This window comes from Bufo gargarizans, chromosome 5, assembly GCF_014858855.1.
Source record: "Bufo gargarizans isolate SCDJY-AF-19 chromosome 5, ASM1485885v1, whole genome shotgun sequence".
NCBI classification, from domain to species: Eukaryota; Metazoa; Chordata; class Amphibia; order Anura; family Bufonidae; genus Bufo; species Bufo gargarizans.
Window position 1 is genome coordinate 480,658,194 of NC_058084.1, and position 23,229 is coordinate 480,681,422.

Here is a 23,229-nt window from a genome sequence, read left to right on the forward strand (position 1 = left end):
CAGGGTCGGGGGGGGGGCATCTGTACAGCAGAATTGTGAATGCAGCTCTGGCTGTAACTAGAGTATAAATCTGTAAATCAGTGTTAAAAATAACTTAGTATATAAAGACTCTGCAGCTCACAGCTCTGATCAGTGACTCCAGCTGGATTGCCCACTGGAGTCTGATGTAGTCTTATCAGAGGCTGCTGCTTTATTTCTCCCCCATTCTTTACACTGCAGTCCTGCTTATTTAGATTAGCTACTGGGCAGGTCACGTGGAGATGATTTCCAGTACGGTAAAGGGAAAGCAACTCAACAAGATCTGAAAAATGCAGCACGCCAAGGGGAGGGGCCTCAATAAAAGGGAGGGGCCTGCAGAGAAGATTTAAGAATTAGCATACAACAACAGCCATATACCGTGTATAATATATACCTTGAGAAGCTGGCAGGGGGTCTGCCCAAAGTTACCGATGATCCCCTCCAATGCCTTCCTCTCCAACTCATCCGCAATGGCATCCAGGTCTACTACACCTGCGCAAGGAGAGAGATGTGAGATCTGGGGGCTGCAGAAAGCATCACAGGACATCAACATCCCCGCACCCTCGGACCACCCCCCCCTTCCCATCCTCTCACCCTCATATGTGCAATAATAAAACACGTTTAGCGCCTCCACGGCTGCGTCCCCCCTCTGCTTGTAGCCGAAGATCAGATCTATCCATTCATGAAGATGCGCAGAAACGTACTCCGATTCCTGGCAGAGGACACACCCGTTAATATGCCGCCCGATACGACACAAACATGGTGAAGACGTCACACAGCAAGGACCTACCAGCGCCTGCCTGTGCTTGTGAATGAAGTCCTCCCGTGACGAGGCCCAGCGCGGCAGCACAACGTCATCCACCTTACCATTGGAGATCTGGAGACAACCGAGGTCAAACCCTAGAAGAAGCCAAGGTGTTACCAGATATTCTGACCCCTCCCCTGGGTCCCACACTGACCCCCCCCTCCCCTGGGTCCCACACTGACCCCCCCTCCCCTGGGTCCCACACTGACCCCCCCTCCCCTGGGTCCCACACTGACCCCCCTTCCCCTGGGTCCCACACTGACCCCCCTTCCCCTGGGTCCCACACTGACCCCCCTCCCCTGGGTCCCACACTGACCCCCCTTCCCCTGGGTCCCACACTGACCCCCCTTCCCCTGGGTCCCACACTGACCCCCCTTCCCCTGGGTCCCACACTGACCCCCCCTCCCCTGGGTCCCACACTGACCCCCCTTCCCCTGGGTCCCACACTGACCCCCCTTCCCCTGGGTCCCACACTGACCCCCCTTCCCCTGGGTCCCACACTGACCCCCCTTCCCCTGGGTCCCACACTGACCCCCCTTCCCCTGGGTCCCACACTGACCCCCCTTCCCCTGGGTCCCACACTGACCCCCCCTCCCCTGGGTCCCACACTGACCCCCCCCTCCCCTGGGTCCCACACTGACCCCCCCCCCCCTCCCCTGGGTCCCACACTGACCCCGACTCCCCCTCCCCTGGGTCCCACACTGACCCCCCCCCCCTCCCCTGGGTCCCACACTGACCCCCCCCCCCTCCCTGGGTCCCACACTGACCCCCCCCCCCTCCCCTGGGTCCCACACTGACCCCCCCCCCTCCCCTGGGTCCCACACTGACCCCCCCCCCTCCCCTGGGTCCCACACTGACCCCCCCCCTCCCCTGGGTCCCACACTGACCCCCCCCCCCTCCCCTGGGTCCCACACTGACCCCCCCCCCTCCCCTGGGTCCCACACTGACCCCCCCCCCCCCTCCCCTGGGTCCCACACTGACCCCCCCCCCCCTCCCCTGGGTCCCACACTGACCCCTCCCCTGGGTCCCACACTGACCCCTCCCCTGGGTCCCACACTGACCCCTCCCCTGGGTCCCACACTGACCCCTCCCCTGAATAATCCACTGAATCTTACAGGGTCACATTTTTGCATCTATATTACCATACCCCCTCCCCCACAGAGCCTACATCTTCACCGAACCCTATGGTGATAGGGCCTGGGTGTAATGCAAACCCAAACATGTAACCATTACAGTCCCCGTGCGCCCCTCCCCCAGCTGTGCATCAGAGACGCCCCTCCCCCAGCTGTGCATCAGAGACGCCCCTCCCCCAGCTGTGCATCAGTGACGCCCCTCCCCCGCCTACCGTTTTCATTCTCCAGGAATTCAGGAAAATAGAAAAACTCGGGAATCAGCTCTTTGACATCCACGGGGTTCTCCATGCGGGCCTGCCAGGCGGCGGGGATAGAGTGAAACTGCCGATCGGAGCAATCAAACCTGACAAGGGGAAAAAGGAATGAGCAGGAACTACGCAGATGTCTCCTGTAATACGGCAGACGCCGGCCCCTCCCCCACCTGCCGCTCTGCAGCTGAATGTGCAGCGTAGTGAAGGGCTCCACGCGGATCATGTAGTGCATCACTCCGGCCGCATTGGAGTAGTGGGTGCCATAATGGAACTTGTCCACTGTGCCTGTGGGGTCTTCAAAGCTCTCGTACCTGTGGGGGGGGGAAAGAGGAGATGATGGCGGCGGCCAGTTCACTTCCACATCCTGTCCTACAGATTGTCAGCTCACGTGGCCAGTGTCTGGACTCATCTTATACTGTGTCTTATTGATCCCCCCGCCTGCAGGGAAACTACAGCGCCAACCCTCCAGCTATAGACAGAACTATACAGATGTTGTCCCTAGGTGGCGCCACACTGATCAGCGGCCTTACAGGGCTGGAGACGCTGATCACAGGTAACGTCACTGTGAGCATTCATCAGTAATGGTGGTGGGCCCAACCTGCTGCAAGGACAGTGCAAAAGTCTCCACGGGGGCGCGTCACTTAGCAGATTAGGTATTCCCACTTGCAGCAATGATGGGGCTTCTACTCACGACACATTATCATATCAGAGTGAGGACTTTGTCCATATATAGTGCTTGCATCTACTTTACTAAGTGCATTATTATCTTATTTCTGTGGTTTTCTTCAATAATATGGCCGGGGACATCCGCACATTTGTATCATATCGTGCAGGATGTTTTTATCTTAGTTTTTTCTGTGATTTTTTTGCTTCTACTCACGACTTACTTCTCTTTTACCTCCCGTGCATGGCGCTCATTCACCACCCCGATGGGTTTGGAGAGGTCGCGGAAAACTTCCGGGTTATTCAGGTCCAGGGTTTCAGAAACGTAATCTCTCAAAATCCAAGGAAACTGGAAAACATGAAACAGAGAGAAGACCCTTGTAACATATCCTCTTCTCCAATCACATCCAAAGCTGCATTTGAAGTACTGCCAATACTCCCAATGAAATTGAGAAGACCCTTAGGTAGCATAACCTCTTCTCAATCACATCCACAGCTGGATTCAGTATACTGCTGGCTCCAATTAAACAGAGAAGAGACACTTATGTATACCCATCCTCTTCTCCAATCACATCCAAAGCTACATCTCTTGCAGGATGCAAGATCTTGTTGTCCCCTGTTGGGTCAGAACCTGCTGTAGTGTCTACACGAGCAGAGCAGTGATCTAATCCATTAGGCCTCTTTCACACGAGCGTGACGGATTGTCTCCAGATGCGTTCAGTGAAACTCGCACCATTTTGCAAGCAAGTTCGGTCAGTTTTGCCTGCGATTGCGTTCAGTTGTTAATTTTTTCCACGTGGGTGCAATGCGTTTTGATGCGTTTTTTACTTGCGTGAAAAAAACCTGAAGGTTTACAAACAACATCTCTTAGCAACCATCAGTGAAAAACGCATCGCACCCGCACTTACTTGCGGATACAATGCGTTTTTCACTGAAGCCCCATTCACTTCTATGGGACTTCAGAAAACAGAATATGCTACGATTTTCAAGCAACGCAGAACTGATGTACACAGACCCATTGAAATGAATGGGTCAGGATTCAGTGCGGGGGCTATACATTCACATCACGCATTGCACCCGAGCGGAAAACTCGCTTGTGTGAAAGGGGCCTTAGGGGCGAGTCTGCTGACAGATTCATCCAGCAGAATTATGAATGCAGCTCTGCAGATTGTATCCCCTGCACTCACCACTGGATACTGCGAGAGGTCGTTGTATGTTCTCCCGGCGATCGTGTTCAGCTGCATAAGGTACTCGAAGTTAGAAATCTCCCTCCACACCCATTTCTGCAGAGAGAAGGACATGTCAGGAGGTCAGGGGTTAATCACCGTACAAGGACAGCACTCCTGGTTGCAAAACAAAGCACACAGGGAGCCATATACTTGGGACCCCCATTGCCCACAGAGGGGCCTATAGACACAGCACACAGGATGAAAGTCCATTCCGACCATTTTGTTTTCACATTTTGCAAATTGTCCCAGCAGCAAAAGGGTTAACAATTTATGAATGACTTGACAGGTTCATAGCGAAGTGGACGGGGTCCACTACCATCTGGCTCCTGTGCCACGTACCTGGGTCAGCCCTAAAGCCTGGAGCAGCTCCTGTGGAGAACGTCTACCCAAGAGAAACTGGTTGGGGGGGTTCAAGCCCAGGATCCGGGAATACACCACATTTCTGGCCTGAAAGAGGAACGGAAGGGAACACAGAATAAAAGTGTGATGCAGAGTAAAATCATGAAGGAGTGAGCTCCCCCTAGTGGTGACTGTATATTCTACATATAGTGAGCTCCCCCTAGTGGTGACTGTATATTCTACATATAGTGAGCTCCCCCTAGTGGTGACTGTATATTCTACATATAGTGAGCTCCCCCTAGTGGTGACTGTATATTCTACATATAGTGAGCTCCCCCTAGTGGTGACTATATATTCTACATATAGTGAGCTCCCTCCAGTGGTGACTATAATCTGTATGTAGTGAGCTCCCTCTAGTGGTGGCTGTATAATCTGTATGTAGTGAGCTCCCCTAGTGGTGGTTGTATAATCTGTATGTAGTGAGCTCCCTCTAGTGGTGGCTGTATAATCTGTATGTAGTGAGCTCCCTCTAGTGGTGGCTGTATAATCTGTATGTAGTGAGCTCCCTCTAGTGGTGGCTGTATAATCTGTCTGTAGTGAGCTCCCTCTAGTGGTGGCTGTATAATCTGTATGTGGTGAACTCCCCCTAGAGGTGAAATCACAGGAAGTCACGAGTGATGTCATTACCTTCTTCTTAAAGTTGATAAAGTAATTGGCTTGGTCAATGAAGAAGAATTCCAGGGCTGATCTCCGGAGATTATACCGCCGCAGGTGAACTTCACGGAGCTGGGAGAGCGGACGCTTAAAGTCATAGCCAATACCTGGAGAGATGAGGAGAAAGCTTTCTATGGGACTGTGTATTTCAACTTCTCACCTTTTTTCAGGATCCCTGCTTGCTGTCAGTGAATGGATGGTATCCATCCAGCATCCTGTCCAGTGGCTACACATGATAAGGCTCTGAAGATCATGTGATTATATCATGTGACCTCTGGACGCGGAGCAGGCAGGATGTCGGCTCCCTCATTTATCATTAGTCGCTGACTTTACATGAGACAATGCTGTCCCTGCAGTTGGCAGCAGAGCTCGCACTCTAGCGTGGCGTCTTTACCTTCCTCCGTCTCCTCCTTGTCGCTGGTGAGATCATAGAAGTAGATGTGCTGCGTGGTGACCTCTAGCCGCCCGGGGATGACCGCCACGATGGTGATGAGCTCGCAGTCCTCGGAGATCACCAGCTTCTCCTTCTGGCTCGGCTGCGGGATCTCCACACTGCGGCACAAGAGACGCGGAAATCAGAGGACGCAGCGTACACAGAGGGGGAGGGGACGAGACTAGGGGTACAGACTGGTGCCACTGCTCCTGCCGGCGATTCATGTGCCCCCCCAACCCCCCGGATGTTTTCATCTGCGCACGGGGAGAAGCAGCTGCGGCAGTGCGGGGACCAGGAGATGCGCGGGGAGCCAGGTAAGTATATTCAGTGTGAGGGGCCCGGCATATGGCATTTTTTAGTCTCTGATAACCCCTTTAATGTTAGGGGGTTTAGATTGAGGGTCAGGGATGATGGGAGTGATACATTCAGTATTTAGTGTTGCAGAGATTAGATTGTGAGTTCCTGGGGTCAGGGATGATGGAGTGATACAGTCAGTGTTAGGGGGATTAGATTGCAAGCTCCTGGGGTCACTCACTGGGAGATATTCTGCAGCTCCTCTTCGGCCAGCTGGTCGTCCTCTTGTTCATTCACTTTCGCCTCCTTGGCCACAGAGAGCGGAAAGGACTCTGCCAGCGCATGGCTGGGGTCGGCACCTGCAGGAGGAAGCAGGGACCATGTCAGTCCTGATGGTCATGTGACCTGGGAGCAGCGGGCTCACAGAGATCCTTACCTAGGTTGTCGCGGAGGGCGCTGGCCTCGATGTGCGCATCAAACTGGTAATTGGGCACCAGCTTCAGCCTCATCCTGGAGTAGGTCTCAGCGCTGGACAGCTTCCACCTCACCTCCGCAGGGCTCCTGCAAAAGGGGAGACAGGTTACTGGAGACCCCCAACTGTCAGCGGAGATCCTCTGCCAGCCCCAGAGCACTTACTGGTCAGCCCAGGCTCCGCGGGGGGCGGTCAGCAGACGCAGGAGCGATCTCCACTGCCTCAGCACAGCGCTGTGGTTGCTGTTAACCTGCTTCAGGACGCCATTATAGCGCTGGTTCTCCGTGCGGATCCTCTTCAGGACGGGCTCCAGGACCAGCTCCTGTACACAGGACACCCCGACAAACCTCCGTTAACCAGAGCTTTATAAAGTTTTGCACTTTTTTTTTTTAACATCATTGTAAATTATTTTCGTTACTTGCACTGATCCCAAGTTATCTCATGTGTAATACTCCAGTCACATCCAGAGCTGCAATCATAATTCAGCAGTTTTCCTGAATGGCCTTGTATCCCCCTGATGATCCATCTCTACAGAAGTGGAAAAATTGCAGAGGACGCTCTAAACAATGTCATTTATACGAGACAAAGAGGTGGATGAATACTCACAGACTGCAAATGGCACCCAGTATTGTGACTGAGGCTCTGGATGTGACTGGAGGATAACACAAGAGTCAACAGCAAACTGACACATATTCAAGACTTGGGTAAAATAGCAGGATTCTATATTAACATATCAAAAAGTGAGTTATTAGAACTAAAAAATCCCAAATGTGAACACTCCTGGTGTCCGAAAGGCATAAATCTAAAACCAGTGTCCCCACACATCACTTACGCCACATTCTAGACTGGCTACAGGACTCTATTCAAATACTCCTTCAGAGGAAGCATTAATAGCTCCAGAAAATCTCAAAAGTCTCTTACACACAAAATACACCTACTGGCGACCATAAAGATCAATAGTCCTAAGAGACACACTGGTAGCACGGAAAGAAATCCAAAACTCACAAACTACCGTATCTATGATCTAAACACATGCCACTATGGAACCATATAGAATTTACTCCTATTTAAAGCCTATCGACACCTTTGTGCACTAAAAATCAACAACCCCGTATCTTACCGTAACGCAGCACATAAGAAAACTGCACTTGTTCATTTGCTGGTATCGGCTTTGCTCTCAGAAATGCTCTTCTATGAGATTCACTCACAGTTGTGTATAGTGTATAGTGTGCCGCAGTGTATTGCCATTCACAGTAAGCCTGATCAGGCTCAGCTATACCATGGCAATCCGGATGCCTGTGAAGGTGTCCGGTTGCCATGGTAACCATCTGGATGCTGCCACAGCAGCGCAGCGGCCCGATGGGGGAGGGATCTTCCTCCCTCAGTTTACTCTTCAAGCATGGGGCCGCTGCCACAGCAAAGCAGCAGCCCGATGGTTATCCCCTCCATGCAGCGGTCCCTAAGGACCATGGCATGGAAGGGGTTAAACGGCCGACATCAGCGCGGGGGGGCTTGTTGCAGCATCGGCCATCCTGAAGGGGAGGGGGATGACTGCTTGTATGGAGATGAGGACGACCATCCTACACGGTGGGGGAAGGAGGGGGGGGCAACATCGGGCAGCTGCCACAGCAGAACAGCAGCCCGATGTTTAGCCTCTTCCATACAGCGGTCCCTAAGGACCATGGCATTGAAGGGGTTATGTCTGCAGTTTGAAACAGACTGTCAGCTGTATGTTACAGCTGACAGCAGAGGCAATTCACATATATAATGCAGAGGCCCACATAACGTTATGAGGGGGATATTTCTGCAGGGAAACCATTGCTAGTCTCCCATGCAGAAATAAATGTAGACAATTTTACATTTAACCAACATCATACACTAAACATAAGACCACTGCTGCCATAGACAGCCCCCCCCTGACGCCGCCATACACAGCATAGCAACCCCCCCCCCCCGACGCCGCCATACACAGCATACCCCCCCCCTGACGCCACCATACACAGCATACCCCCCCCGACGCCCCAATACACAGCATACCCCCCCCCCCGACGCCCCAATACACAGCATACCCCCCCCCCGACGCCCCAATACACAGCATACCCCCCCCCCCCCCCCCCCCCCCCGACGCCCCAATACACAGCATACCCCCCCCCCCGACGCCGCCATACACAGCGCCCCCCTGAAGCCGCCATACACAGCGCCCCCCCTGATGCCGCCATACACCCCCCCGATGCCGCCATACACAGCACACCCCCCCGATGCCGCCATACACAGCGCACCCCCCCCCCCTGATGCCGCCATACACAGTGACCCCCCCCGATGCCGCCATACACAGCGCCCCCCCTTCACACAGTGGGTGAACTAATGCATGAATCTGACAAAAGATTGCTTACAGAAAAAAGAAATAAAAATTAAATATAACCTAAAAAATAACCAGTTCCTCGCCTACACACAAATATCCTCTTTTCTCCAATCTAGATTAAAGAATCTAAGAAAAGAAGCTGCAAAAACATTTGATCTTTTACTGAAAACACATCAAAATCATCCATCAATTTCAAACCTATATAAAAACTTACAACATTTCTATATTAGGAGGACGGTCAAAAGTCAAAAAATTTACATACCGCGAAAGATGGAAAGAAACCTTCTTCAAAATAATGCATAAAGCATATCTAGGATTCAACATCCCAAAAAATGATAAAAATCCAAAAAGAATAGCAAACTGTCCGAAATGTAAGTCCTCAAACACAGACCTACGGTGCGGATTATGGACGTGTAAGAACATTCAAAACTTCTGGCAAAACATCCAACAATACATAGAAGCACGATGAGACCACTAGACCCGATATCGTACAGATTTCATTACAAAGAACAAGACGGGAGAAATCAAACCTCACAAATAATCCCTTCCGTACTATTAGTAGCCAAAAGAACTCCTGGATACAGCAGACGACCCCCACAACTACAGAGGGGACATGAAATACATCATGTGTATGGAGACGAGACACTAAATAACAAAGAAAAAACAAACATAATTTCTTTAAAAAATGGAAAACTTTTATTGAAACACACTTGCAAACTCAAGAAATAGAACATTTGATGACTCCATTCCAGGGAACAGAATGGTATAATGTAGAAAAATAAAAAATATTTTTTTTCTTTTTAATTATCTTTTTATTGTAATTTTTTATTACAGTACATATAAATGAGGGTCCATTCAGACATCGGTAGTGTTTTTCAAAACAATGACGCCGCACATCGCGGACAAGAATAGGACATGCTCTATTTTTTTCCGGAGCCGCGGACCAGAAGTTCGGGGCTGCGGACCGGTGTGCTGTCCACACCTTTTCCGGCCCCATTGAAAATTAATGGGTCCGCACCCTTTCTGCATAATTGCGGAACAGATGCAGAACCATTCAACGGACGTGTGAATGGACCCTGAAAGGTATAACAAATACAAGTGATAAAACAAAAAAATATACGCACATATTTTATAAATGTTTTAAATATTTAGGTTCCCTGGAATAGTCATCAGATTTTCTATTTTGTGAGTTTGCAAGTGTTTTTCAATAAAAGTTTTTCATTTTTTGAAGAAATGATGTGTTTTTTTTTTCTTTGTTATTTAGTGTCTCCATACACATGATGTATTTCATGTCACCTCTGTAGTTGTGGGGGTCGTCTGCTGTATCCAGGAGTTCATGACACACCTTTTGGCTACTAATAGTACGGCATTTGTGGGAATTGTGAGGTTTGATTTTTTCCGTCTTGTTCTTTGTAATCAAACTAAATATTTAAAACATTTATAAAATACGTGCGTACATGTTACACCTGTTTCCTAATATTAATGTTAACTTCTGGCCTACCGCCACATGACTTTCTACATCGCGGCAGTAGGCTCTTCTCTGTAATCCGATTTTTCTTATGTAAGAGCGCCACCTGCTGGCTTTAAAATGAAATGTCACACCCATACAAACACCCCGCACCTCTTTCATTCATAAAAAATTAAATAAAAAATATATATTTACTATATTTATATGTATTTATTAGTTTTAGCAAGAGTATAGTGGAATTTGTATGTGTAATTTTGGCGCTGTACAAGATTTTTCTGGCAGTACGGTGCTATAGAACCAGCAATAGAGAAATAGGCCGCCAAAATCCAAAATGCGCTCCAGTCTTTTGAAGTCTTGCGGCGGCCCAGCCAGTAGATAAATGACATAAATAGCCTCCATTTTCAGGGTACAAGCGTACGGAAATGGTTTTAGAAATGTTTTTTCTTTGAACCATTTGTAATAGTTAGAAAAATTTGATAGGAAAGGAAAAAAAAATGTTTTCATAATTTTTAGTTTTACCTTACATTTTTTAAAAAATATTATATCCATCCTCTAATGGCACAAAAGAAAAGTCTTAGGCGTCCCGAGAAAAATAATATCAAATACATGTAGGCTGGCTACAAACTAATCAGTTATTTGTAGTTAGATAGACGCGCTGCTACAACTGAAAAACTGGCCTGGTAAGGAAGGGGGATAAACACTCCAGTAATGAAGTGGTTAAGTTATATATATATTTTTTTTTTGTTCTTTTTTTTTGCTTTATGATTTGTATTCGTTATACCTTTTATTCATATGAACTGTAATTAGAAATTACAATTAAAAGATAGAAAAAAAAAATAAGATGTAACAACAGAATTGTGAATGCAGCTCTGGATGTGAAAATTTTGCCGATTTTTTATATTTTGTGCTTTTACGATCATGGCAGCGAGGGCCATGTCAGGTAGGTAACACAGGACTTACCTGAAATCTGCCCCTGCTCTCCCCCTTCTCGGACTCCCTTCTTAAGGAGCTGCTCATGAGAGCGTCGTAACAGGAGTTCCAGAAGGACGACATCTGGTTGTGGCCTTTTGAAAACGTTTCCCTTTCTAGTTGCTCCATGGCGGGCTGCACCTGGGGGAAAATCGCACCCGTTAGGTGACATCATGGCGCCAGAACAAATCTAGATGGTTAAAGGGGTTGTCTCATCATAGACAATAGGGGCATATCGCTAGGATATGCCCTCATTGTCTTATAGGTGTGGGTTCCACCATTGGGACCAGCACCTATATAGAGAACGGAGCACTGAAAGTGGTGGGGAGAGCGCACTGCGCATGCGCAGCCACTCTCCATTCATTTTCTATGGGGCCGGTGAAAACAGCCAAGCGATGGCTCGGCTATTTCCGTCAAGCCCATAGACGTGAATGGGAGCGGTGGCCGGTCATGCACGGTGCTTTCCCATTCACTTCTATGGGGAACCAGCTTGGTGGTGGCCAGACCGGAGTCCTCCAGCCACCACCTTGCGGGGCTCCGTTCCTGATATAGGTGCAGGTCCCAGCTGTGGGACCCGCACCTGTAAGACAATGGAGGCATATCCTAGCGATATGCCCCCATTGTCTATGATAAGACAACCCCTTTACATCTCCATAAACTAGAAAGAATCTCAATATGTCCACCAGCCAGGTGACCAGCGGCCACTGCGCAGTACCTTCGTCTTAAAGGTACAGGAGCCAAAATATACAGGACTGTGCCCAGTAGCACCAGTCATACCATGTTCATGACGTTGTCAAACATCCACAGGACGACATTACAATCATGACTCTGTGCCCTAATCTAGTCTGGCTCACACAGCTGAGGATTCGTCACAAAAATGTCAGCAGCACCAATCTGTCTGTGTGAGCAGGGCTAGGTTAGGACAGGCTTTCCCCCACTGAATGTAAACTAAAAAATAAAATAAAAAGTTTCCATTCACTGAAAGCAAGCACAGATTTGATATATGGTGAGCAATGAGACTTATGACATACCTGCTTCTCTATGAAGAGCTTCCACTCGGCCGTGGTGCAGAACCTCCGGAGATCATCGTGGAAGGTTGGGCTCCCGTTGGTGGGGGGCAGGGAGGGTAAATGTTGCTGAAGCTTGAGGCAGTCGTAACACTGGTCCATGATGGTCCGGATGATGGGCACCAGGCCTAGGAAGGTCTCAGACTTGGCGCTGAGCGAGCTGAGAAGCGGGGTCTGCAGACTCCCCAGCAGGAAGCACGCCTCCTCCTTCTTCAGGGCGGTGGCATATTTCAGAATTTCATGAAGCTTTGAGGAAGCCAATAGATGCATCTGACGAGAGAAATCACAGGTCAACCTTCATGGCGCCAAGAATAGGTTAAAATGGTGACGGCGGCTATACTGATCGCCACCCAGCTTTCCCACAGAAAGGTATTCACAGGGGGATGTCTTATTTTAAGGGCCCCTAACACCACGTTCTCACCTGCTGGTCATCTAACTTGATGAACCCTATGATGATCCTGAGGCCGATCTGCGCCATCTCCTTCAGCTCAGACGTCCCGTTTACCAAGTAATTCCAGACATCCAGCTTCTCCAGTAAGTTAGTGACCCCCTCAAATATCTGAAGACATGATAGAAATTAACACATTATCGACCAGGTAGCAGCTGATGATAAACAAAGAACTGTCCGGGACATGCAGGCGAAGTATTCTGTGTACTACCCCCATCATCAGCCCTCTGTGCCACCACCGCCTGGAGAGACTTCATACACAACCGATATAAAACCAGAAACTCACCTTCTCGCTCCAGAGGATTTCATTGCTGTCACCTTCGGAGAACAGGAAGTCTTGCAGGAGGCGCAGGAGCTTCAGTACATTGTGACCGAGGAAGGAGGATGGAGACGCCTCTTTTATGTCAGTCAGAGACGATTCCAACATCATCTCCAGGAGGCTAAAAACAGAATGAAGAGCTGCTGAGCACTTCCTCCATGTCTGCTGAAAGCCGTGTTCCTCCCGCGCTCGCTGACTCACCTCCTTTTGATCTCATCAGGTGGTCTCACTAGTTCGCAGGCTGATCCCAGCTTGGTGAGGACAGAGAAGACCTGACCACGCTCCTTCCAGGCCACGTCCTCCTGACCGTCCACTCCCCTCCAGGTGACAGAGAAGATAATGTTGGTCAGAAGGTTGCACAGCTCTTCTTCTGGGGTCTGCTGGAAGACAAGCACATGTTACACAGGAGAACGTGGAGGAGAATATATGAAGACACTGCACAGGCTATGGTGATGGAGGGGAGGCAGAAGATGACGTGGTACAGTAGTGGCACTGTTCATCACACGGTGGGCAGAGGAGGACATGGAACAGAAGAAGTAGTGGCACTGTTCATCACATACGGTGGTAGAAGACATGGTACAGGAGTAGTGGCACTGTTCACCACATATGGTGGGAAGATGATGATGTGGTACAGGTGTAGTGGCACTGTTCATCACATATGGTGGGAAGATGATGTGGTACAGGTGTAGTGGCACTGTTGATGTGGTACAGGGGTAGTGGCACTGTTCCCCACGTATGGTGGAAAGAAGATGATGTGGTACAGGGGTAGTGGCACTGTTCAGCACATATGGTGGGAAGATGATGATGTGGTACAGGGGTAGTGGCACTGTTCAGCACATATGGTGGGAAGAATATGATGTGGTACAGGGGTAGTGGCACTGTTCACCACATATGGTAGGAAGAATATGATGTGGTACAGGGGTAGTGGCACTGTTCAGCACATATGGTGGGAAGAAGATGATGTGGTAAAGGAGTAGCGGCACTGTTCATCACATATGGTAGGAAGAAGATGATGTGGTACAGGGGTAGTGGCACTGTTCACCACATATGGTGGGAAGAAGATGAGAGCACAATGCCAGGTGGCTGCTGGAGTCGTGTAAACCAGGTGGCCACTGAAGCAGCTTGACACAGGCTTTTTACACAATGGTCTCCTCCACCATTGTAATATGTTGGGGGCTCCATAAAGACATGGGGGCGTGAGTTTGGTGGCGGGGGGTTCTAAAGGGGCTGCACTGAGCTTGAATCTCAACCCAATCCAAAACTTTCAGGATCAAATGGAAAGACAGACACCCCCCCCCCCCCCACAAATCAGGGTCTGCCCTCACAGAGGAGGCACAAATTCTCAGCCATCCCAAAAACTTGTGGGAGACCTTCTCAGAAGAGGGGGCTGTTATAGATACAGAAGGGGGAGAAAGTCATATTAACCCCCATGGTTCTGGCATGGGACGCCCTACAAGCTCTGTAGGTGTGATGTCAGGGGTTCACATACTTTTAGCCATACAGTGTAACCATGGAGATCCTCTGAGGATCCGCACACTATCACCTGTGGGTTGCTGGTGTTGGAGATGGTGTCGCTGGGCAGGGTCTCCTGGTAGCTGTTCTCATCCAGGACGTTGGAGAGGCTGGAACTCTTCCTCACCCGCATGCCGGGGAAGGGTTTGAAGGTCTCCAGGGGTGAGGGGGTCCCCGGCTGGCTGATTGGCGTCTCGTTCCCGCTTTCCACTGTGACACTGGAGCTAGCGCTTCCCAGGTCCAAATGTAGATCAAACGGAGACATGGAGAAGGGGGAGAGGGGCTGGTAGATGTTGTCATAGGGGGGTCCAGTGCAGCTGGTCTCCTCTGATCCCGCCGCATCCACCATGTTGGAAGAAGAGTGACTCGCTTGGTCTGAGGAATCGAACGACTTGAAATTATAAGAGAGGAACACTTTGTCTTTGACTGCGGGTGAAATGGAATGATCAGAGAAGCCTTCAGAGAAATCCAAGTCAGGGGCCTCAAAGTTCTGGAATACAGGGTCCGGATCGGACTGGTCAATGGAGCTGTCCCGGGAAATGCTCGGCTCTTGGTCTTTACTGCTGCCCATCCTCTTCAGGGGACATACAGTGCTCCCGTACATGGGACTACTCAGGCTTCGGGGCCTGGACTCGTAGGACTCCTTGATGTAAAGCTTGGTCAGGATGTCCTGCCACCCGATCTGCTTGGCCAGCTGTCGTATGATGTCTTGTTGGGAGTAGATGAGGTGGAAGAGCTGGAAGAGCACAATAATAGACCACTCGGTGAGCGCACTGCATGATGGAGATGTAGTGTGTAACGCAGCAGCAAGTGCCATGAGAGCCCTCAGTGTAGCGCTCATTCATCAGGTGACTCTTACCTTACGGCAAACATCGAGCTTCACCGGTAGCTCCGCCCTGTGCGACAGGTACACCACCGCCAAAAGATCCTTATAATTAGGCGTCACATCTACAAGAAAAAGGAGATTTTTGTATAACTTACCAGTTAAATCTCTTTCTCGCTCTTCCTTGGGGGACACAGACCTTGGGTATAGCTCAGCTCCCTAGGAGGCGTGACACTAAGTAAAACTGTTAAGCCCCTCCTCCATCAGCTATACCCTCAGCCTGGAGATAGAGGCTACCAGTTGCGTGTCCAAGTAGTGAAAGGATAACAACCAATAACGGAAACAACCAGCCAGCAACCCAACGGGGCGCCAGACCATAACCCTGTAACCAAACACAGAAGGGTGGGTGCTGTGTCCCCCAAGGAAGAGCGAGAAAGAGATTTAACTGGTAAGTTATACAAAAATCTCCTTTTCTCGCCCATTTTCCTTGGGGGACACAGACCTTAGGACGTTCAAGAGCAGTCCAAGAAGGGAGGGACCACAAACCCAAGGCGGACCACCACCGGAGCATCAGGAAACCGCTGCCTGCAAAACCAGGCGGCCCAAAGCAGCATCCGCTGATGCATGCGTATGCACCCTATAGAACTTTGTGAAAGTGTGCAGAGAGGACCAAGTGGCTGCTTTGCACAACTGTTCAGCCGAGGCCCGATGCCTCTGCGCCCAGGAAGCTCCGACTGCTCTGGTGGAATGAGCAGTGACGCCAAAAGGCGGAGGTCTGCCCTTGGCTCGATAAGCCTCAGACACCGCCAGTTTAATGAAAAAGTAAAAATAACAAGGAGAAAACAGCCCTGCAGTAGCAGGGAGTGTCTTGCCTCCTTGGACACTAAGCTAAAACTGGTAGCCTCTATCTCCAGGCTGAGGGTATAGCTGATGGAGGAGGGGCTTAACAGTTTTACTTAGTGTCACGCCTCCTAGGGAGCTGAGCTATACCCAAGGTCTGTGTCCCCCAAGGAAAATGGGCGAGAAAACATATCAGCTCCTCGGACTACTCCACTCAAGTATGCGAGTGACAGAAGGAGTTGTAGTCTTACCAGAGACTAGGACTTGTTCGGAGAGGCAGCGGATCAGCAGCATGGAGACTGGGACGTCACCGAGGAAGGTGATGAGACCCTGATAGCCCAGGTCCTTCAGCTTCAGCCGATGCTTCAGCCGCTCATTCACCTTCTCGTACTTCACCAACTTGAACAGGACCTGAGGAACCAATCACAGGAGAGATGAGGAGGACGGAACGGGAGACAGTCAAATGTTCTGTTATCTGACAACCTCCAGAGACATTACATCATATGTGACCGATATCGGCCGCTCCTCTTATAACGCTCCAGCACTGATATAACCTCCAGAGACATTACATCATATGAGACTGATATCAGCCGCTCCTCTTATAACGCTCCAGTCCTGATATAACCTCCATAGCACTGATGGGGCTAGATATATCCCATAGAAATGCATCTGCGAATGGAAACCACTGAAAGTTTCAATCGGGTGCAGGACCCCAGAGAAGAGCGATGGGGATAATGCCTCTACAGGATTTTAATGACTTGTCTCCCCTAAACTGTTTAACTGACAAAGATTGCACCAACCTTGAAAACTTTTTCCCTCAAACGATCTGAGAACTTTTTCTGGACAAGAAGGAAATAGAAGACGTCAACGTTTCCTTGTTCCAGGAGAAAGGCGTACAACTGCTCACTGCTAATATTAGCCTTCAGGAGGCTGAGAAGAACATCCAAGATCCCGCACACCTGAAATACAAGAACACAAGACATGAAGATCTAACAGTATAAATAGTGAGTTCAGCTCTGAAGTATAATACAGGATGTAACTCAGGATCAGTACAGGATAAGTAATGTATGTACACAGTGACTCCACCAGCAGAATAGTGAGTGCAGCTCTGGAGTATAATACAGGATGTAACTCAGGATCAGTACAGGATAAGTAATGTATGTGCACAGTGACTGCACCAGCAGAATAGTGAGTGCAGCTCTGGAGTATAATACAGGATCTAACTCAGGATCAGTACAGGATAAGTAATGTATGTACACAGTGACTGCACCAGCAGAATAGTGAGTGCAGCTCTGGAGTACAATACAGGATGTGACTCAGGATCAGTACAGGATAAGTTATGTATGTACACAGTGACTGCACCAGCAGAATAGTGAGTGCAGCTCTGGAGTATAATACAGGATGTAACTCAGGATCAGTACAGGATAAGTAATGTATGTACACAGTGACTCCACCAGCAGAATAGTGAGTGCAGCTCTGGAGCATAATACAGGATGTAACTCAGGATCAGTGCAGGATAAGTAATGTATGTACACAGTGACTGCACCAGCAGAATAGTGAGTGCAGCTCTGGAGTATAATACAGGATGTAACTCAGGATCAGTACAGGATAAGTAATGTATGTACACAGTGACTCCACCAGCAGAATAGTGAGTGCAGCTCTGGAGTATAATACAGGATGTAACTCAGGATCAGTACAGGATAAGTAATGTATGTACACAGTGACTGCACCAGCAGAATAGTGAGTGCAGCTCTGGAGTATAATACAGGATGTAACTCGGGATCAGTACAGGATAAGTAATGTATGTACACAGTGACTGCACCAGCAGAATAGTGAGTGCAGCTCTGGAGTATAATACAGGATGTAACTCAGGATCAGTACAGGATAAGTAATGTATGTACACAGTGACTGCACCAGCAGAATAGTGAGTGCAGCTCCGGAGTATAATACAGGATGTAACTCAGGATCAGTACAGGATAAGTAATGTATGTACACAGTGACTGCACCAGCAGAATAGTGAGTGCAGCTTTGGAGTATAATACAGGATGTAACTCAGGATCAGTACAGGATAAGTAAAGTATGTACACAGTGACTGCACCAGCAGAATAGTGAGTGCAGCTCTGGAGTATAATACAGTATATAAATTAGGATTGGGGAGTGAGATGACAGCCCTCAGATGACCGATATGTTATTTTGCTTGTACCTGTTCTTCATCATTCACACTCGCTGTGTAATTCAGCACACTGTGCAAATCCTCTGGACACGGGTTCTTGGAGAGGAAATCTTTGGTAAGACTGAACAGGGACATCTGGACGGTCTTCATGTTGTCCGAAGTGATCTGCTCTTCTTTCTGCATCCTGCAGTTGCAAAAAATAATTTCCGATGTGAAGTGACATTTTTACCTCACCAGGTACACAATTCCATGCTGATTTATTTCTTTATATAATTTTACTTTTGTTGAAGTATTTGAATGTCAAATAATATATCAAAGAGCAATCAATGTGAACACTGCTGCTCTCCAGCAATGTTCACCTTTTTTTCTCTTCTTTACTCGCCTCTCTGCGGCTCTAGTCTCTTCACTGTCTGTGGGTTGCAGCAGCTCATGACATGTGACCACCAAGCACCTGCACCCATTCAGGAGTGCACGTCTATCAGGCCTCGTCAACCCCTTCCTCCCCTGCTTAGAAACCAGTCCCACACACACAGCACCAGCGATTTCACTAATAAAGAGCACCTACATATGTAATAAGCACGCCCTCCCCCCGCTTTATGAGATCACTGCGCGGCCATTCAGAGGAGGAAGACTAGAGGGAAGATACTGAGCATGTGAGTCCCCCACAGAATGCAGAAGGTGGTCAAACAGGAGCATAAACATCACACATATTGTAATAATAGAAAGAAAGAGATTAAGCAGGCACACTCTATTTGGGTTCAATTAAATATTTATTTAAATTAGTAATAGGATGTTAGGTTATTTTATGTTTGGGTATATATGGTTATGAGGGTACTGTGTGAGTAATACCACTCTGAGGTAAATGTCCTGGAGATGAGGTGACAATATAAAATGATGTAGATAAAAATGAAAGTAAAAATAAAATACTAATAAAATGCTCTGTGGTGAGTATCTTGGAGACAAAGTCACAGTATATAATGGTCTGGAATAAAAAAATTATGCAATAAAAAGACAGCTATGGTAAAAAAGGCAAAAAGTCTGTTAGGTCTTTAAAGTGCTGTTTTTTGTCACAGTGACTGCTGTTTAGAGGACAGAGATAATTCAAGTGGTTAGTGAGGATGTCCTGAGTGCAGTATTAATCCTTTATAGAGATAGTTCATCAATAATGTTGCCGCTTATCCACGGTAAGTGCTGCGCTTGTATCAGTGTTTTTATAGTATAAGCATGTGTGTATCTTTGTTATACACGCTGTGGAAGGAAGCGGAGCTCTGTGCCTGGGTGCGGCGTCCCGCACTGTCTCTGGCTACAGAGATCACTTACCCTTCCTGGCGCTGGCACTGTTCTCTTCTCCTTCAGGTCGCAACTTCCTAGGAGGCTCTCTGTTCAGTAGCGTCCCTCGTGTTGCCTTGGATGCTGGGGGCGTGGCTCGCGCGTCTTGGTGAATGACGTCAGCGGCCCGTAGTAGCGATCCTGGTCAGCGCTTGAATTTCTCTGCTGTTCGTACTCTAGTCCAGAGTAGCAATTAGTGTGATGATCCCCGGCTGCTTAAACGCGTTTCGGGACTTAGTCCCTTCATCAGTAAGTGGAGGATCATAGTCCATGTTGTGATATTTATAGGGCAGCAGTAATTAGCTTCTTTATTGGCTTATTCATTTAATAGGGTTCCTTTGTACATTAATTACTTTCATGCCCATCTTTATCTGTTTATTTAGTTAAGATTTAAAATGGTGTGAGGGATATTGGTTTTTATAGTTACTTATATAGGCACATATATATATATATGTGTATCTAACGGTGAAAGATAAAATAAAGATATAATTGAGGGTGATTGATGTCAATTGCTCTTTCAATGTGATAGTCCCTCTATTTGTTAAGTGAAACAGAAATGGTTTGTATTGCAGGGCCAGTCCTATATATATGGAGGTCCCTAATCTATCATATTGATGACATAATTTGTGGTCTTGATGCTTCTATGCTTTGGATACATATATTGTTGGTCCATTAAATAGGGGATCCTGCATATTTTTTGTGTTATCAGTCCATTGAGTAGAGGATCCTACATGTTTTTGTATTATGGTTTATCATCCCAAATACAACGGAACAGAAGGTCCAGTAAAGTGCAGAGTTCAATTTAATATTGAGGGATAGTATTGAGGGATAATGTTGAGGGGTGGTATGCGTGATTGGAATTTATTGGTTCTTTTTATCTCAGATGGTCTTGGGATATCCAATTGTTTGTATTTGTGGAGTATATTAATATGAATATCAATAAAGGTGGAGTTCTATGGAAATATAATTGGGGGCATTCATTGCATCGCTGGTCCGTAATATGCTAGACCCAGAGATTGCCTGGATTGTCCCCCTTTACATTTCAAGGATAGAAAGGTGTGAATTCCAAAGTGTGGTATCATGTATTCCTGATAGTTAAATTGGGCCTTCTAGGATTTAGTTCCCTGTGTGTTTTAAAAGGCGAGATGGGGGGAAGAATGTGCTTTCCCGGGTATGGTAGCATGAGAGAGAATGTTTGATTTGGATTAAAAGATAATCTGATGTATAGGTCTGATATAGGGTCAGTATACTGGGGAAATCTTTTATTTGGTGTATTTAGTGACTGATTCGGTTTGTTGAAACTTGGGGTACCAATGAGTATTAGTTTTATCTTCTAGTTTCTTGTTTCATGTGTGTTGGTGACTGAGGGAGCGGCCGCTCCCCAAGGGGCAACCAGGAGGATTCTTAAAGACCCCACTGGTTGCGCATCGGGGGGCGGCAGCCCCCCCTAAAGAAAACCGAAGATCTCCATTTCTGCGTTCAATCCGTTCGGCAGGACAGAATTGAACTCAAAAATCCTCCTAGATTCTATTCTGGACATTTTATGTATAAAATTGCCTCCTCTCCAGTCTTTTTTTACTTTCTCTAATGCTGTGTATTTTAATCCGGTTGGGTCCTTGTTGTGTATGAGTCTGAAATGGTTTGATACTGTGTGTTTGTCATATCCCTTTCGTATGTTTGCAATGTGTTCTGATATGCGTTTTTGGAGTGTTCGTTTTGTGCGACCGATGTATAGTTTTTGACAGGGACATTCTAGGGCATATATCACTTCTGTTGAACTGCATGTCAGGAATTCTTTGATTTCTTGTTTGTGGGAATTTATTTTAGACCGGTTGGGTCCTTGTTGTGTATGAGTCTGAAATGATCTTTTTGATTTTTTTATATTGTGGATTGTATGGTAATATGATTCTAGGTGTTGTCTCTCCTTCCCCTGATTTTTTAATTGAATTTCCAAAAAATGACTTTCTTTCCATCTTATTGACTCTGCTTAGTGACGTTTCCAGTAATTCGATGGGGTATTTTTTATCCATAAACTGCTCTTTCATCTTTTTTGCTTCCTCCATGAAGTCTGATTCTGTTGTGCAGTTTCTCTTGACCCTACGGAACTGTCCTTGTGGGATATTAGTAAGCCATGATGGTAAGTGGCAGCTGTCATATTGAATGAAACTGTTTTTGGATGTTGGTTTGTGGTAAGTGGTGCATATTAGTTTATTTTCTTCTATTGTGATTTGTAGGTCCAGAAATTCTATTTTGGAGTTACTGATAGATGAAGTGAATTTTAGGCCATATGGGTTTGTGTTGATGGTGGTTAGGAAGGTATCTAGGTTTTCTCTACAGAGTCAATAAGATGGAAAGAAAGTCATTTTTTGGAAATTCAATTAAAAAATCAGGGGAAGGAGAGACAACACCTAGAATCATATTACCATACAATCCACAATATAAAAAAATCAAAAAGATCATAAAGGAACACTGGTACCACATCAAACAAGACAAAATAATAGGAACCACCATCTCAGATACTCCACTCATCACATTTACCAAAGCTCCAAATTTAGGTCTGAAAATTGCCCCCACCATTAAACACAATAGAGAACACCCAACAACAATTCAAGAATGGGCAGACATCAAAGGCTTTTTTAGATGCGGAAAATGCAACAACTGCCGGACAACATCATTTCCAAAGAAAACCATCTGCGTTACATCTAAAATAAATTCCCACAAACAAGAAATCAAAGAATTCCTGACATGCAGTTCAACAGAAGTAATATATGCCCTACAATGTCCATGTCAAAAATTATACATCGGTCGCACAAAACGAACACTCAAAAACGTATATCAGAACACATTGCAAACATACGAAAGGGATATGACAAACACACAGTATCAAACCATTTCAGAATCATACACAATAAGGACCCAACCGGATTAAAATACACAGCATTAGAGAAAGTAAAAAAAGACTGGAGAGGAGGCAATTTTATACATAAAATGTCCAGAATAGAATCTAGGAGGATTTTTGAGTTCAATTCTGTTCTGCCGAACGGATTGAACGCAGAAATGGAGATCTTCGGTTTCCTTTAGGGGGGGGGGCTGCCGCCCCCCGATGCGCAACCAGTGGGGGCTTTAAGAATCCTCCTGGTTGCCCCTCCCTCAGTCACCAACACACATGAAACAAGAAAAGAAAACTAGAATATTAAATCAATACTCATTGGTACCCTAAGTTTCAACAAACCGAATCAGTCACTAAATACACCAAATAAAAGATTTCCCCAGTATACTGACCCTATATCAGACCTATACATCAGATTATCTTTTAATCCAAATCAAACATTCTCTCTCATGCTACCATACCCGGGAAAGCACATTCTTCCCCCCATCTCGCCTTTTAAAACACACAGGGAACTAAATCCTAGAAGGCCCAATTTAACTATCAGGAATACATGATACCACACTTTGGAATTCACACCTTTCTATCCTTGAAATGTAAAGGGGGACAATCCAGGCAATCTCTGGGTCTAGCATATTACGGACCAGCGATGCAATGAATGCCCCCAATTATATTTCCATA

At 47.4% G+C, this 23,229-nt stretch overlaps 1 protein-coding gene across 4 annotated transcripts in view; it reads right to left on the reverse strand.

Annotated features, from left to right (window-relative positions):
- NBEAL2 (neurobeachin like 2) overlaps positions 1–23,229 on the reverse strand; it is a 101,426-nt gene that overhangs the window by 10,945 nt on the left and 67,252 nt on the right. For 3 of the 4 annotated variants that reach the window (XM_044295309.1, XM_044295306.1, XM_044295308.1), the window contains 23 exons: positions 18,363–18,516; positions 16,960–17,118; positions 16,411–16,570; positions 15,356–15,444; positions 14,528–15,232; positions 13,186–13,364; positions 12,952–13,105; positions 12,639–12,776; positions 12,182–12,487; positions 11,142–11,291; positions 6,516–6,673; positions 6,316–6,440; positions 6,121–6,238; positions 5,547–5,704; positions 5,126–5,259; positions 4,439–4,546; positions 4,058–4,153; positions 3,095–3,219; positions 2,378–2,518; positions 2,169–2,299; positions 809–918; positions 613–730; positions 413–510 (listed from right to left, as the gene is read on the reverse strand). In XM_044295309.1, coding sequence (XP_044151244.1) covers positions 413–510; positions 613–730; positions 809–918; positions 2,169–2,299; positions 2,378–2,518; positions 3,095–3,219; positions 4,058–4,153; positions 4,439–4,546; positions 5,126–5,259; positions 5,547–5,704; positions 6,121–6,238; positions 6,316–6,440; positions 6,516–6,673; positions 11,142–11,291; positions 12,182–12,487; positions 12,639–12,776; positions 12,952–13,105; positions 13,186–13,364; positions 14,528–15,232; positions 15,356–15,444; positions 16,411–16,570; positions 16,960–17,118; positions 18,363–18,516 — 3,814 coding nt within the window. The remainder of the gene's footprint in view (positions 1–412; positions 511–612; positions 731–808; positions 919–2,168; positions 2,300–2,377; positions 2,519–3,094; positions 3,220–4,057; positions 4,154–4,438; positions 4,547–5,125; positions 5,260–5,546; positions 5,705–6,120; positions 6,239–6,315; positions 6,441–6,515; positions 6,674–11,141; positions 11,292–12,181; positions 12,488–12,638; positions 12,777–12,951; positions 13,106–13,185; positions 13,365–14,527; positions 15,233–15,355; positions 15,445–16,410; positions 16,571–16,959; positions 17,119–18,362; positions 18,517–23,229) is intronic. The other variant, XM_044295307.1, reaches the window with a different exon arrangement.